General features: G+C 37.5%; 2 protein-coding genes across 2 annotated transcripts; both read left to right on the forward strand.

Annotated features, from left to right (window-relative positions):
- Positions 1-2806: 2806 nt before the first annotated feature.
- On the forward strand, positions 2807-8090 carry LOC103509652 (putative fatty acyl-CoA reductase CG5065). Its single transcript, XM_008474277.3, has 3 exons — positions 2807-3244; positions 5900-6226; positions 6780-8090. Exons 1-3 carry the CDS (start codon positions 3124-3126, stop codon positions 7862-7864), a joined length of 1533 nt encoding a protein of 510 aa, XP_008472499.1. The 5' UTR covers positions 2807-3123; the 3' UTR covers positions 7865-8090.
- Positions 8091-8930: 840 nt separating this feature from the next.
- Positions 8931-11257, forward strand: LOC103509651 (sorting nexin-24-like). The gene is made up of 3 exons (XM_026823952.1): positions 8931-9129; positions 10279-10469; positions 10723-11257. The coding sequence occupies exons 1-3, from the start codon at positions 8962-8964 to the stop codon at positions 10883-10885; spliced, it is 522 nt and encodes a 173-aa protein (XP_026679753.1). The 5' UTR covers positions 8931-8961; the 3' UTR covers positions 10886-11257.
- The last annotated feature ends 5382 nt before the right edge of the window (positions 11258-16639 follow it).

The raw sequence follows: 16639 nt of genomic DNA on the forward strand, positions 1-16639 counted from the left end.
GTGCGTAGAAGATTGACTTCTCTTTGGTCCAAGTTACAAACATTGTTGTTCTCTTCAAACCCAAAAAATATTGCCCAAGGAGTCCTGTGCGTAAACCAAACTCATCTGTCGTCCCGTGCGTAGAAGATTGACTTCTCTTTGGTCCAAGTTACAAACATTGTTGTTCTCTTCAAAAACTCTGCTTAATAATTCAATTGCCGTTGAAAGTCTTGATCAACTTATTTTCATCGACAGTTGTAATTTGAATTTAATATAATGTGTCCCTCACATGTTGTCTTTTTAAAGGAAACACAATATTTCCCGTATTGATAGTGTGAATATTGAATGTCTTATCGGTTGTGACAAACATTAGCATGCTATTCAGTGTCACACTGTCACACAAGTCAACTAGAAAAACCAGAACAAGTTGTTAACTCGGCCATGTAAAACAATATCCACGGAGACATTTCCTTTGCTTGATCAGGAACTCATTTATCTAATAATTAAAATATGACGAATAATTCATCAGCCTAGCTTAGCCTAGCCTGTTAAAGTTTCAACAGCCTAGTCCTGTGCAAGTGACTCTGAACCTGCGAACAAAGGTGTTAATTTGTTAACATGCTTGAAGAGTGCACGCAGGATGCTGGCTAAAATTCCCGGTCCATACTCCATATGAGGACTCTTATATTTTCATCACGTGAAGGTTACGTAAAGGGCAGACCCTCGAGCAGCCTGGGACACGTTTTGTTTTTCACTCATCAGCGAGGCAGATGAAAAAAAAAACTAGATAAAATTACATAATGTCAAAAGTAGAAACACCTTGTCAAAAGTTAGAACACCTTGAAAAACTATTCCAGGAAAAACTAACCAACCCTGTATATTGAAAGCAGGAAAATGGAAGATCTAAAATCAGGAAATGAATGCATTTGCATTGGAAGAAACAATGACCCCTTGCTAATTATTGTTATAAGGAAATTATTGAAAATATCTGGTCATATGACATATGAACACATTGTGTCTATCTGATTGGCCTCCGGCCGCTGGCAAGACCAGTGTACTTTGTTTTGTCATTAATACATGAGACAATGCGGCCTCCGGCCGCTGGCAAATCCGGCAATGTAAGTTTAGTTAAAATATAAATATAATGCGGCCTTCGGCCGCTGGCAAGGCCGGCTATACAAGCTGAGTTAAAATAATTATAATGCGGCCTTCGGCCGCTGGCAAAGGCTATTAAATTGATTTTATTGTTTATGATCTCTTTTACTTCAAAGTTAAGAAAATCAGGTGTTAATGAGAAACTTGGAAAAAAGCACATACCTAATCACAGGTTTATGTTCCTCGCCTGTTGGCAATCTGAAGGAGGAAGGTGCTGTACGTGCATAACTATGTATTATATTGTATTATGTTATTAATATAATCGTGTTATGTAAGCAAAGGTAGCCAAGTACATAGGTGCGTACATGTACCTTTTATCCGGAACGGATGAATCGGTCAGACATTTCTTTACTGTCAGGAACTTGATCTTCCGTTCGTTTTATTTTCTCATCTTGTAGAATGCTGAAAAACAGCAAAAATCCACAGAAAGGAATCTTCTCTATCATCCCTCATAATAAATTATCAGATAGTTCTCATAGGATTTACTGTATATTTTCGTACCAAACTTGGATTTTTTTTTTTTTTTTTTTTTTGATTTGATAGAGGGAACTGTAACTGCTAAGGTCTTATCCTTCCGAAATCCAAGAGAGAAGAAAAGACAGGATAGGAGAAAGCCAGCCGTTCCGAGAACAAACATTATCCGTTCAGGATATAAATATTAGATGGTGTGTTAAGAATACCTAGTTTATTAGTGACGCTAGTTTAGTTCTAGCTTGTAGAGCCAATGAGTGTCTGGCCCTTAGTGCAGTCGGTTCCTTAAAACTTACAACTCATTGTTGGATTTCATATGTGAACTACCCAATGTCATACACACGTACTATTGACTCGGAGGTGCAATGAATGTATCTACAGGGTGGTCACAATATACTGTTATGATCAAGAACCGTCACTTTGCCTATTTCCATTACATTGCTTCGGTAAAATTTCCCAATTTTCTCCTTCCAAGAATCTAAGATAGTAAAAGAATTTGTAGATATTAGAATATCTATCAATGACTTATGCTCAGAACTACATGGTTGTTCCATCAGTACAAAGTTGTTCCATTAGCACAAAGTTGTTCCATTGCACCTTCTTCCAAAAATTTGTCTGGAACAGTAGGTAATAGGTATCTTAAAACTAATCTCGTATGTATACGTAATTACGTATCTAGACTTCATAGGACTGATATCATAGTGATGTAAGAATTAGGTGTTGAAATTTTTCGTTAATGATTGATTATTTATAATTTCATCTACATATATAATAAAATTTAGCTCCGTGGTACCTCCTCCTATGAACATCTTCTTGTTACATGGTTTTATTTAGTGCCTATTACCCAATAACCGAAGGTAATAGGTAGGTATCCTGAATCCACAATGTTTGCTAACCCACGAAGACAGAAAGCTTCGTTCTGTCCAAAAATCCTCCTTGCTATCCTCCTTGAATTTACAAAACCAGATCCTGAAACCTTGTAACCATCTTCGCAAATATTCGTCAATTGAACTTTTATTTGTCTTTTCATCACGTGATTTCTCTGCCTTACATTTTCTCTTATTGATGGAAATTTTCGAGTCACCCCAGTATGTATGATTGTAATTTCGATGACCATAGAATTTCTAATATGTACCCGATTTCCTGTAGTACACATTATGAATAATGTATTAATAGACTATTAAGTGTTAGCTAATCGTTAGGTATAACGAAGTTCGTTTATCATAGATTACTTCGTACTGATATGAAGTAGGTTAACGGATTATTAATCCTGTGAATTTGACCCATTGTGTCAGTGGTCAGTACCGCACTAGAAGATGAACAAAGTGATCAATTAAAACTATAGGTTCGTTGAAACAAACACTTGTAAATGATTGTTCATTTAAGCTATCTGCGGAACGGTAAATTTTTCAATGTGATAAGCCAAAAAAAAAGAAGAACGTTTTCTTTTTGAATTTCGTTATCGTGTAAATCGAGTGTTTTGGGTTGTGTTTTGAAGTGTATAAAATCTGAACAATCATGCAGATGTCTTCACCATGGATACCAGACATTCCTTCACATTTAGAGCACTTACCAGATCGGATTGCATCTTCTTTGAAAGACAAACATATTTTCATGACCGGAGCTTCGGGATTTATTGGTAAGTGGGTGATATGAATCATGAATCTTTTCTTCATCGTATTGGGTAAAAATGTAGATAATGTGCCTTGTAGAGAGAAAAATTTAGAATTGTAGGTAAGGACTTTCCGGCTGATAAAATACTAAACTTTATCGCTCTCTACTTTTAGTACCTACTTTGTTATTTCGTTAGGAATCGAAGGATCTTTGTTTGTCTGGGGCAGGAATCTGTATTTGCTGAGATCTTATCGTCCCGAAATAGAGGGAGCAAAAGGAAAAAGCCAGCCGTTCCGAGAACAAAACTTATGTGTTCATTAGGATAAAGTTCGCCCCGGGCGGGAATCGAACCCGCGACCTATCCGACTTACCACGCATCCCGTAAAATGATGTAATATCAATAGTTAAATATAACGGGAGGCGAAGTGATGTAGCTATGAGTACCGATTATCTTTCCTGAGGTAGCATCACATCGCGCCAGTTTCTAGATGTACATAGGTGTCTACCTAAAAGGAAATCTAAGGTACCCTTCAACCGATAACTAATGAAGTAATGACATTCAAGAGACATTACCTAGGAATTACAGCGCTTTTCTCTGAATGCATGATGAGATTGATTTAGGAAAAAATAGGTACCAACCTAGACCTACATTGAGATCTCATAGCTTATTCAATAATTAAATTACCTAGATACTTATTTTCACTCTCAGTACTGGCATGTATTCCATTAGTGATATTACAAGGGCTCCGTCAAAGTAATAGTGATACCTATATAAAGTAATAGTGCTCCGTTTAAGAGATATACTAATGCCAGACCAAAAGTAGATAATATATATTATGTAGGTAACTTTGCGTGTAAAACAGGACATTGGGAATAGAATTCCCAATGGAAAACACAGATATTACCACTGGGTTATAAATAGATAGGTATAACCATTTTCTAATAAAAATTCTATTTATTATGTGGTTACCTATGAGTTTACTGATATTGATGATAAATAATTGACATAGGTGTAGATTATCGTCCTTATTCGTTTTATCCTTCTTACTTCTAGGTAATTTTGATTAGTGATCTTGAATGAGTTATAAGTTATAATTTTTCCAATCTCAACTTCACCCTGACACTATCAATCAGGACTTCAGTCTTCTGATTATCCCAGGACGGAGTCCTAAAGCTTCGTGTGTTGTAAGACAAGTCGAATTTGGGTAACTTTTTCCTTATGAGTTATTCTAATTAGAATTTATGAGTTTACTGATATTGATGATAAATAATTGACATAGGTGTAGATTATCGTCCTTATTCGTTCTATCCTTCTTACTTCTAGGTAATTTTGATTAGTGATCTTGAATGAGTTATAAGTTATAATTTTTCCAATCTCAACTTCACCCTGACTTTATCAATCAGGACTTCAGTCTTCTGATCATCCCAGGACGGAGTCCTAAAGCTTCGTGTGTTGTAAGACAAGTCGAATTTGGGTAACTTTTTCCTTATGAGTTATTCTAATTAGAATTTCGGTGTTGTTTCATAGGAATTAAAAAAAAGACATGTAGATTCTTACCTATCTCATTTTTGTGTGTAATTATTGTGGTTGTAGTCGAGTTTGAAGTTTCGAGCCTTCGTAGAATCTTCATTTTTGAGTGATTTTCATATTTCATATCAGTCTCACGCGATTGTTGGACGAGTGATCATTTTCACGAAAATATTTCTCCCAATACAAACTAATATCGTGCATTAACTTTTGTGAACCTTTCGCGTATCTCAAGAAGTGTCCAAAACCAAATACTTAGTTCTAATAGAGTGACATCGTTTCTCCAGAGTCTGGTCTTTGATTTTATGACGGTCTAAAAGTCTAGATAGGCATCTCGTGTTACTTGTGCCGCGAAGAAAATCCCCTTGAAACTTTGAGAAATATGTCTTCAACTTCAGTGAAGGCAATCCCGAAAAAGTTCAAACATTTTAGTGACATCGTTTCTCCAGTGTCTGGTCTTTGATTTTATGACGGTCTAAAAGTCTAGATAGGCATCTCGTGTAACTTGTGCCGCGAAGAAAATCCCCTTGAAACTTTGAGAAATATGTCTTCAACTTCAGTGAAGGCAATCCCGAAAAAGTTCAAACATTTGCCAGATCGGATTAGTGCAACCTTGGAACACAAAAACATTTTCATAACAGGAGCATCTGGATTTGTGGGTAAAAAAACTTTAATGGTCTTTATCTGCCTCGGTGCTGAGTGGTCAAGATGCTTTGTTTAATCAGGAGGGTTCGGGTTCAATCCCAGCCGAGGTATGGAATTTCAAATCACCATTCAAACAAACCATGACGTAAAGGTAGGTACCTACATGATATTAATAATACTTATAGGAATAACTTGGGAATAGCCAGAATTCCATATCGCTATCTTTTAACCTTTCCAGACTACAGACTTACGGAGCGGACCTATTTTCGTATTTATCTAACTAAAAATATCTTTCGTACTAAAAATATCTTCTTTTCTGACGTAAAGGTAGGTACGTAGGTACCTACATGATATTAATAATACTTATAGGAATAACTTGGGAATAGCCAGAATTCCATATCGCTATCTTTCGACCTTTCCAGACTACAGACTTACGGAGCGGACCTATTTTCGTATTTATCTAACTAAAAATATCTTTCGTACTAAAAATATCTTCTTGTGTTATAGGAAAAGTGCTTCTGGAAAAAATACTGAGGACGTGTGAAAATGTAAAAATCTACATTCTGCTTCGACCGAAGAAGAACAAGAACTCCAGAGAACGGCTTGAGGAGATTTTCCAGTCTCCCCTGTACGAAGCTTTGAAGAAAGAACAATCCGAGAGTGCCATATTTGAGAAGGTGATTCCGATCAATGGGGATGTTGCAGTGCCGGACCTAGGAATCAGTGCTGAGGACAGACAAATGCTGAGCGAAACGATCCACATTGTGTACCACATTGCCGCCACTGTCCGTTTTGATGATTACATGCAAACCTACGTCTTTCTCAACACAAGAGGTAAATTTTTTAAGAGGTTTGACAGAGGGAACTGTAACTGCCTAAGGTCTTATCGTCCCGAAATCGAATGGAGTATGAAAATAGGATAGGAGAGAGCCAGACGTTCCAAGAACAGAGATAAGTTTGAGTTGAGCGGATGATGGGTGTTTCTAAAGAGTGAAAGGTGTCCAATTGTAGCTCCTTTCTAATTTTCCTCAGTAGTTCAGTACCTAATTTTTCCGGACATAGAGCGTAGCGTGAAATATTCAGTAATTTTCAGGAATATACGTCCCTTGAAGTTTATCGCAGGATTTTTGATACACTCTGTATTTGTACACCTACAGAGAAGTTGAGTATTACGATGAGAAGTACTTAAACTCGTAAGATGAAGGTCTACATGCAGATTCATCTTGTGATAATCTAGGATACCAGGAACCGAGTTACCTATTGGAAAAACAGATGTGACGTCATGAACAATATGTACTTACCTATGTTCATATTAAGACTAAATAGCTCCCTGCTATCAACTTTTAGGTGACCCCAAAATTAAAAACAAATTTGTTCTGAATTTCAGGGACCAGAGATATGTTGAACCTGAGTAAACAAATGATTCATCTGCAATTATTTGTCTACGTCTCTACAGCGTATTGTCACCCAAAGGAAAAAGTCCTCGAAGAGAAAACTTACCCTCCGCCAGTCAGTCCACACAATGTCATTGAAAAAGCCGAACTGCTTTCTAAAAATGAATTAGAACTCCTCAAACAAGAACTCCTGCAAGATTTTCCAAATGGTTATGCGTACACGAAATGTCTATGTGAGGGGGTGGTCACAGAATATATGGAAGCAGGAATGCCTTGCATGATCTTGAGACCCTCTATTATTATTCCTATATGGAAAGATCCCTTGCCAGGCTGGACTGATAATATTAACGGACCTACAGGATTACTCATAGGTGCTGGCAAAGGTATTATCCGTACGATGTACTGTGATTATTCAACATGTGCAGATTTTCTTCCCGTGGATGTTTTAGTGAACGGTGTTCTGTTGTCCACATGGAATTTTCTGAGTAACCCTGGTAACACTATGCGCGTTATCAATCTCACGGCTAACAAAGATTTCCAGATCACATGGTATGATATTATCGAGAACGGGAAGGATATTGCACGGAATAAAGTCCCCTTGAACAACGTCCTATGGTATCCTGGTGGAGCCATGACAAACAGTAAGCTCTGGTTCTTCATTTCTTCCTTCTTCTTCCACACGATACCCTCGTATATTCTGGATACTTTGATATCCCTAGGGGGATACGAACCTGTGCTCAAACGTGTACACAATCGAATCAAAAAAGGTTTCGACATTTTCGAGTACTACACAAAGAACTCATGGTCATTCAAGAATGAGAACTTGCATGCATTGCGGAATATGATGAATGAAAAGGAGGCAATTCGTTACGAGATTGCAATGTTCAGAGATCTGGATGAGGCCAAGGCATACTTTGAGATGTGCATCCATGGAGCACGTCAATATCTCCTAGGGGAGCCTCCTGAGACCTTGCCTGGTGCTAAGAGACATGTCAGAATCATGTATTATGTTCATGTTATTACACAAGTGTTGCTCCTAGGATTCTTCCTGTGGGTTCTGAGTAAATTTTTCCTGTGAAATGTTTGTTGGTACCTAAACTCTTTCCCAATGTTACCTCCCGTTCTCTTGTGATTTCAAGAGTAACACGGGGGCTCGGAAATGATGTTCAGTTCTTTTTAGCCCAAAATCTGACATTGCTCGTTGATATCCTTCTTGTGCGTTAGATTTTGATCTCTGAACATTCATCCGTTTTTCCTTGTTCTCATGAAAATACATATGTACATATTAAATTTTAGATTTCACATAGAAGATAGTAAAATTGTTTATGTATTTATGAGTATTACTCATATAATAATACCTATTTTATGATTCCACATAATAGGAACCAAATAATAAATATGAGCTTAGGTTAATCTTACAAGACCTAATACTCAGTAGATACTTAATTAAGTAGGTAGGTAGTAGGTACATAATACGAATTAATGCTAGGTCATATTGTGAACCTGGAAGTTGCCTGTAATGCTTGTGATAAGGTGTAACGTGTGAAGTACTAGAATAACAAAATATACAAAAGTTTGGAAATATCAGATCAGCAGATTCCAAATAGGTACACACCCACAATGAGTGTCCCGTTAGTTGAAATCTTTAACGCTATTTGACTCCAATTTTGGGTGCAAAAACTCTCCAATATCAGCCTTTTTTCACATAAGGGTAATTGCCTGGATATTTTTCCGCGTATAATGAAGGGGAAATAGCTTTAGATCTGATTTATGATGAACTACTCACCTCCAAAGGTACCGGGAGGAGGTGCACCCCCAGCGCGGGGTCCACCGAATCCTCCCCTGCCTCCTCCTCCACCTCCAGGGGTTCCAAACCTTCCCCCTCCTCCTCCTCTACCCCCGGGGCCTTGTACACCGTGTGATGTAAACGGACCTTTCAAAGAAATTCACACGCGCGGTAAAATTTGAAAAAAATTGTCAATTTTTCATCAAAGAAAAAAATAGGTTTTACTTTCAGAAGATTCTGCCATTTTGCCTTATCTTATCTAACTTATCTTATGAGCAATGAATCATACAGTAGGCAGTAGTACTTAACAGAAAAAAATCGACTCATAAAATTTATCGCAGATAAGCCACAGGTAGGTTGTAAATGCTCGGAGTGAAATGTGACTATACATGATGTTAGGACACCCGGGACCGAAGGAAAACTGTATCAGTGTTTCTGGTTACCGTTTGATCGAATGTGAGAAACCCTACTATGTTTACGTCATTCATGTCCGCATGTTTCAGCAACACTACATTGTAGAGAAACGTTACAGTGAACTCTTGAGCTGGCACTCTGAGGTTAGTACTAAATTGTTTCAGCTACATACTAGTTCAGATTCAGACTAGTGATGGGACTCGAGTGAGATTTTTCAACTCGATTATTTTCTACTCGATTATTTTCCAACTCGAGTTGTAACTCGAGTGGAATAAATAATATTAAAACCTCTATTGTAGTCAATTTGTGAAATATATTTGAGAATCACACACAACAACAAAATAACATAGAAAAAAATGAGAATTAAATAAAATATTTTTTCTGTCTGTGCTTCAGGGATTTGGTTTGGGTATATTGGATGGCAAGGGTAAATACGCTTACGCTCCTCCGTACTCCCGTACACTGAAACAAAATAGGAGACAAAAGTATAAATATCAGATAGTAAAATACATGAAATAACAGACTGTATGTTTGGGGAAAGCAAGCAAATTAAAATTAATGTCCCCCTTGTTGACAAATATTGGGACCAAATGGTTCATTTTCTTGGTGATCAGTGACATTCCTAGCCTAGCGAACTAAGTGTCCACAAGTAAAAAAATACTGCACAAGTTAGCTTAGGCAAGAGACTTTCTTTTGATTTGCTGTTTGCAAATGCCAACTTTTGCAGTAAAATTGCCTGTGGACACTTTGTTTTTACAATCAATTACAACATGGAAAAATAGAAAGTAAAAATGATTTTGTTAAAAAAAATCATCATTAAGACATAGTGTAGTTTTGATCAATCTGATAAATCTTTTGTTTGAGGAAGAGAAATTGTAAGTATTTTATTTACCAATGGCTGGGATAGTGTAGTTTTGATCAATCTGATAAATCTTTTGTTTGAGGAAGAGAAATTGTAAGTATTTTATTTACCAATGGCTGGGTTTGAACAACGTCCTATGGTATCCTGGTGGAGCCATGACAAACAGTAAGCTCTGGTTCTTCATTTCTTCCTTCTTCTTCCACACGATACAATGGCTGGGAACATAAGCTCAACTTCAAAGTCAAGTCAAACTGATTGACCAAATTATGAAATTTAATATGGTTCAAGTCCAAAAAGAGAGTACTGTTCTTGTACTCAAATAGAGACCTAACTTGATTGACCTTTGACCTATCTTCTTACTTACAAAAACCATATCAATTGATTTTCAGCAGTAAATTTATATTTATACCTGGACTTTGGTTTCTTTCAGAACAAAACAAAGTTTTCCACTCCTTCTTTCCCACCTAAGAAGATACGAAGTAATCAGCCCAAAGTATTGGATGAAAGACGTCATCTGTTAGAGATCTACCTCAAGGAAATGTTCAAGTTTGGTCCAAGTCGTAACCAAGTGCTGGCATTTTTAGGAGTCAACAGCAAGAACTCTCAACCACAACCTTCAATGTGAGTATTTTTGTAATCAATTTATCTTACTTATCCCAGTAGTGTGGTTGCTAAAGGATTTTATTAATTATCATGAAAATTGCAGTAGATAAAAAAGAAAAAAAAATGCTTGCCTTGGAAGTGCTAGGTCATGGGTTTGATTCCCTCCTTAAATAGATGAGGTTTGTTTCTGGAACAGTTAGGTTTCTCCTATCCTGCCCTCATAAGACCTTTGTATTTACAGTTCCCTTCATCATTATCACTTTGTTTTCAGAACCAAGACCAATGATTACAGAACCCCTGTTGATTCCTCAAGGCCTAAGAGAATTGAACACTTGCCAGTATTTATTGTCAACCCCAACATTGATACCCTGAGTCAGGAATATGGAACCCATGATGTCATTGTTAATGGAGCTATGAAAGCTTTCTATGGGTAATACCTGTTGTTGCAGCGGCTTCAGCTGTAGCCAAATGCTGATCGCAGAACAAAGAAAAGATATCTTTTTTACTTGCCATACACCAGGGTGATGGTCTCTGGCCATGTTTAATTGAATTGTCCTGAACCACAGTCAACCATAGTCCCACTTGGTCTTGGTGAATTCAACATTACATTGTAAAGCTGCCAGGAAGCTATGCATCAGTACAACTTACCCACCTGTGGTTGCTAGCTTTGACTCAGCATACAATGGATTCCAAATTTTGTCTAATCCTGCCTTGGTAACTGTTGTTGTTGTAGCAGCTTTAGCTTTCGCTGAATGGCAATAGCAGAATAAAGAAAAGATGTCTTTTTGTGTCTGCTATACACCGGGGTGATGCGTCTCTAGCTCTAGCCATGTTAATTTGGCTGGCTCGTCCTGAACCACAGTCAACCATCGTGAGGACTTGTGCTTGGTCTTTAAAAGCAGAGAGAACCCTTTGAAGAACTGCCAGCTTGCTAGGCTGGTTAGGGTTAGCTGTTCTCCTCCCTGTTTATAGTCCCACAGCCAGACGCTAGTCTTCTCTCTGTTTAATGTCCCCTAGCCAGACAAGCTTGCTAGGCAAAGAATAATTTCTTCACAAAGTGTGTACCTTACGGAATTATAGTTTAAAAAATCTGCCAGAATAGGACTAACGTCTGTGCTATTCTGGAACGTCCGATTCAAAAGAGGCTGTAGTAGTTTGGACGCGAGTGACCTGGGTAAGTTCCATGATGATGAGTATTCTGAGTGAAGAGAACGAAGACAGGATAGGAGAAAGCCAGCCGTTCCGAGAACGAACATTATCCGTTCAGGATAAAAACCGCCCCGGGCGGGAATCGAACCCGCGCCATTCGCGCGTGTAGGTATTTATATTTAGGTAAAAATTAGGAAACCTAGGAAGAATAATAGCTTTACCAGAAAGTAAATAAAATAAAATTAAATTCCTTATGAAATTTTAATTAAATAACAATTAATCAAGTAACCATTGCCTAATTTTTGGTAAAGAATAGGTAACCCAGTCCCTAGGTATACGTAAAAAATAATAAGAAACCAACAATCAACATTATCCAAATTATGATTTATCTTTTTTAATCTCTTCTGTTGATGTAAACTTTGTAAACAACGCAACGTTACGAAATTTCTCTTTTTTTTTCGACTAATAGTTTGGTAACCCAGCGGTTTTTGCGATGTGGAATTGTGGTACATAAGGTTGGTGCATAGATCCCTAAATGTGTTACTGTAGGTAAATTAAATTAGGGAACCTAAAGAATAATTTCTTCACAAAGTGGGTACCTTACGGAATTATAGTTTAAAAAAACTGCCAGAATAGGACTAACGTCTGTGCGATTCTGGAACGTCCGATTCAAAAGAGGCTGTAGTAGTTTGGACGCGAGTGACCTGGGTAAGTTCCATGATGATGAGTATTCTGAGTGAAGAGAACGAAGACAGGATAGGAGAAAGCCAGCCGTTCCGAGAACGAACATTATCCGTTCAGGATAAAAACCGCCCCGGGCGGGAATCGAACCCGCGGCCTAGCGCTTACAAGGCAGATGCACTACCCTCCAAGCTAACTAGGCTGGCGATCATTCATCAATTTGAACATCTACCATTCACTGCCCTCATGAAACAGGTGGTTTCAAAGCAAAGGAGTTTAATTACTCGTACTTTTTACTACCCATAATTTTCTTCATTATTCTATGTTGAAACATCAAGACTAATCGCAGAACTGTCATATTGTCACGTCAGGACACACATTAAAACTCTTAACAATGGAGGTCTGAAGTGTGCAACAATTATGACAAGAATGGCAAAAAGGATTGTGTAAACCAGAGAGGATTTACGTCCGCAAACATCCTGGGTCATTGGTTTTGCAATTCACAGGTGATGTAACTGCAACCAATGGAGGTATTTGCTTACTGTACGGAGTTATTGAATATTCAAATAGCAACATTAAAAGTTTAGTTTAGTTTCGTCCCTCAATGCGATATTGTAGGGGTAGTAGGTACTCATTTTTGTGTGACGTTAAGCATCAAACGTCTAAAAAAAAAAAAAAAAAAAAAAAAAAAAAAAAAAAAGTAGACACCATGGCGTTGTTAACTCGCATGCCTCGGCACGGAGCCTAGCGATTCATTGTTCATTTGGAAAATGGAGGAAACAACAAAATCACTAGTCTTCCAGGCCGAATGTCATGCACAATACTTCCACCCGTTTGCTTGCAGGTCCTCACACCGCCACATGCTGTTATCAAGGCGTTAGTTCACAGTACAATCAAGTACAAACTGAATAGAGGTAATGTTATGTTACAAAGACTCCATTTAATGAAAATGCGGACCAAAAACAAGAGTTTTCCAAACCATAATACACTGGGTGACAAAATTAGCCGAACGCTCGTTTTTTTTTTTTTTTTTGGTTTTTCTCAAACTGCTGTTCAGTGTTCAATTTTTTTTCGGGAAACCATCATGAATGTTATTTGTTGTAAAGTTTAAAACTTATTCCGCAAGACCGTTTGAGAAAAATCAAAAAATACGAGCGTTTGGCTAATTTTGTCACCCAGTGTATACTCTCATACTATTGGGAAAAGGAAAGTAAAAATCCCTCCCTGTAGGTACATAGTTTTAAGAAAAAATGATAGGTATCAGACCAGTTGCATGCTTTATTAGTTCATTACATTAATTTGCAATGGTGTTAAAATGGCATTCAGGTTAACATATTCAGTACAGAACATACCATAGTAATGGTTTGTTGCTTAAAAATTAACATGCAACTTGCCGGGTGTTAGAAATTAATATGTAGTTAGACTCATTATGGTAATTCGACATGAAAATAAACATGGGTATGGGTAATAATGGGCAAAACATTTTGTATAAACACAACTGGGTCCCTATAATAGGTACAGGATTACTAGAACCGATAGAGATTTTACAGTTCACAATAAAATCGCAATATTCAATATGATCCATATCGTAACATTCAATCATGCTTATTCACAACACATGTGCAAATAAGACATTGGATTTTTTCATTTTTTTTTTTTTTTTTTTTTTTTTTATCAAAAAAATAAAAACACCAGGCAAACCCCTTTGGGTCACGTGAAAAAGGTCAGAAATTTTCCGATACATCATTGACGAAAAAAAGAAAATTCAGCCCCAAATTTTCATTAGTCCTTTTTAGTATCATCAAAATAAAAATTCCCTTGAAAAGAAATGCCGACCAAACTCCAATTCCTGTGATGAACACACCCAAAACGTGAAAAAAATTACGAGGTGAAGGAAGGAAAAGCTCGAGTGAAATCATACCTATCTTCAATGCGGTAACTCGTCATACCCTACCCTATACCCTACTCATACCCATCCTATGTGCCATCTCTGACAACTCACGTTAATCTTACAAAGTAGGTACCTAAATACAAAAACAGTGTAGCGAAAGCAGAAAATCATCTTGGATTCTTTTATAATATAATTTCAATTCTCTGGCAAAAGAACAGGAATTTTCCAAGAGGGAAAAATTAAAACAATTAAAGGAACAAGTTCAAAACTTGAGATAAGAAAATATTATTGGGAGTGCCAGAAAAATGAAAAACAGAGCAATAAATGGAGCAGTGAAAGTGGTGAACTATCGTGATGAAAAATGGGTGCTGGTGCATAATTCAGTGCATAAATGTGCCAGTGATTGAAAATTTTACCCATTCGATCGGAGCAATGCATCATCTTAACTGTCATAATTTATCAGAAAGGTAAACTAGCGTAGGGCACAAATTTCCAAATTAGTATGATGAAATAATGTTTTGCAAAGTCAAGTAGAATAGGAACTGAGTGCTATACTCTTCTCTCTCTGTTTCGTATTGATTATACCTTCTCTTACTTCAGCACAGTAGAACCCCTTATCCCTTCTCATTCTTACACCCTCCTATGTCCACCTTCTATAACTTTACCACCCACTCTCACCCACCCACTCTTCTCTCTCTTACCCTACCTATCTTTTTCACTTTTTTTTTACAACGCCCTCTCGAGAAGGAAAAAAGTATGTGAAAAGAGCGAGGTAGGTACAAAAAAGTCTGTCGTAAAAGGTGAACGGGCCACCCACTCTCACCCACCCACTCTTCTCTCTCTTACCCTACCTATCTTTCTCACTTTTTTTTACAACGCCCTCTCGAGAAGGAAAAAAGTATGTGAAAAGAGCGAGGTAGGTACAAAAAAGTCTGTCGTAAAAGGTGAACGGCGAAACTAATGTAGGTCGAGTGTTGCTTTAAAATATCTCATTCATATTTTGGAAAACATCTGATCAGATAACAAGAACGAACGACTTGAAACACTCAAAAGGGTTAGACAATGTTTGAAAAGAACTTTGGATGATTTACGGGTCAATTGAAATAGGTATCCACATAAAAGAAAACATGGAAAAACTTGGGACGGGGACAATGTTTGAAAAGAACTTTGGATGATTTACGGGTCAATTGAAATAGGTATCCACATAAAAGAAAACATGGAAAAACTTGGGACGGACAAACACTTTCGAGTTCACACAAGAGGAACAAATTTCTCATGTGTGAAGAAAGACTGCATCGGTTTCAAATTTCATTTCAATTGAATCGCTTATTTCTTTTCCTTTACATTGCACAAGCTAAGCGTTTCACACGTGACGTCAGACGAGGAGCGGAAAATAACACGAAAAGCGACCCCCCACCTTCTCTTAATCTCTTATGAATGAGACAATAATACTGGGTAGTTCATAACTACGCAAAGTCATATCACTGCCGAATTTTCGTCCTAAACTGATTTCTTCTCTCTCCACCAGAGGCTACCTATTACTTGCCCCTTATGTGGAGTTTAGTGAGACCAATTCAAGTTGTGAATTTTCATAGGGTGTATCTATTTTTAACGAGGACCGAGATTTATGACAACTATGCATACTGGATGGGACACTTTTAATTCCTTGATGATGGAGAGGGTAGAGGCAAGTTCACAGACAATACCTTAGAGACACCTTGTCACAGGAGAAGAACTTGACATATACATGTCAACTTCCCTCATTCCGAAAAAAAAAAGTCTTTCCCTCTCTCTACCTTCTTCTCTTTTTTTCTGGCTTTTTTTTTTAACACATTGTCTTTGTGGGGCTGATCCGACTGTCCGTGACAAGGGAGCGAGAAGGATGAAATGATAAGGGAGAGAGGGAGGAAGAAAGGAGAGAGGGGGAAGAGAGGATCAATCCAATTTGCACCCCCTGATATTACACCCATATAATTTGAGAGAAAGGAATCACAGGCACACAAGGTGGAAAATTTATCAAGCGGAACTTTTCACTTATCATCTTTCCTTGTTCTCATTGGGTCTCTTTGTTAAGTTTGATAGTACCAAATCAATATTTGCAATGTAAAAATTCCTACACCCTCCTGACTACCAGGCGAGATTCTTGGCCACTACATCTCCTACCCCGGTGGTACTACTACAATTTAAAAAAAAATCGATCCATATTTTATCTCAACTGATCTATTTAAAATAATAATAATAAAAAGTTATACCTAATCCATGTCATTGATGAGTCACACCCTCCTGACTACCAGGCGAGATTCTTGGCCACTACATCTCCTACCCCGGTGGTACTACTACAATTTTAAAAAAAATCGATCCATATTTTATCTCAACTGATCTATTTAAAATAATAATAATAAAAAGTTATACCTAATCCATGTCATTGATGAGTAGGTATGCTGAATGTTAAGCTGCCCTCCATAGA

Source organism: Diaphorina citri, unplaced genomic scaffold (assembly GCF_000475195.1).
Source record: "Diaphorina citri unplaced genomic scaffold, Diaci psyllid genome assembly version 1.1 scaffold518, whole genome shotgun sequence".
Classification (NCBI taxonomy): Eukaryota; Metazoa; Arthropoda; class Insecta; order Hemiptera; family Psyllidae; genus Diaphorina; species Diaphorina citri.

Coding starts and splice junctions, on each gene's coding strand:
- LOC103509652 (XM_008474277.3), top strand. CDS start 3,124: ATGCAGATGTCTTCACCATGGATACCAGACATTCCTTCACATTTAGAG. Junction 3,245..5,899: donor CGGAGCTTCGGGATTTATTG/GTAAGTGGGTGA, acceptor CTTGTGTTATAG/GAAAAGTGCTTCTGGAAAAA. Junction 6,227..6,779: donor CGTCTTTCTCAACACAAGAG/GTAAATTTTTTA, acceptor TCTGAATTTCAG/GGACCAGAGATATGTTGAAC.
- LOC103509651 (XM_026823952.1), top strand. CDS start 8,962: ATGATGTTAGGACACCCGGGACCGAAGGAAAACTGTATCAGTGTTTCT. Junction 9,130..10,278: donor TCTTGAGCTGGCACTCTGAG/GTTAGTACTAAA, acceptor GGTTTCTTTCAG/AACAAAACAAAGTTTTCCAC. Junction 10,470..10,722: donor TCTCAACCACAACCTTCAAT/GTGAGTATTTTT, acceptor CTTTGTTTTCAG/AACCAAGACCAATGATTACA.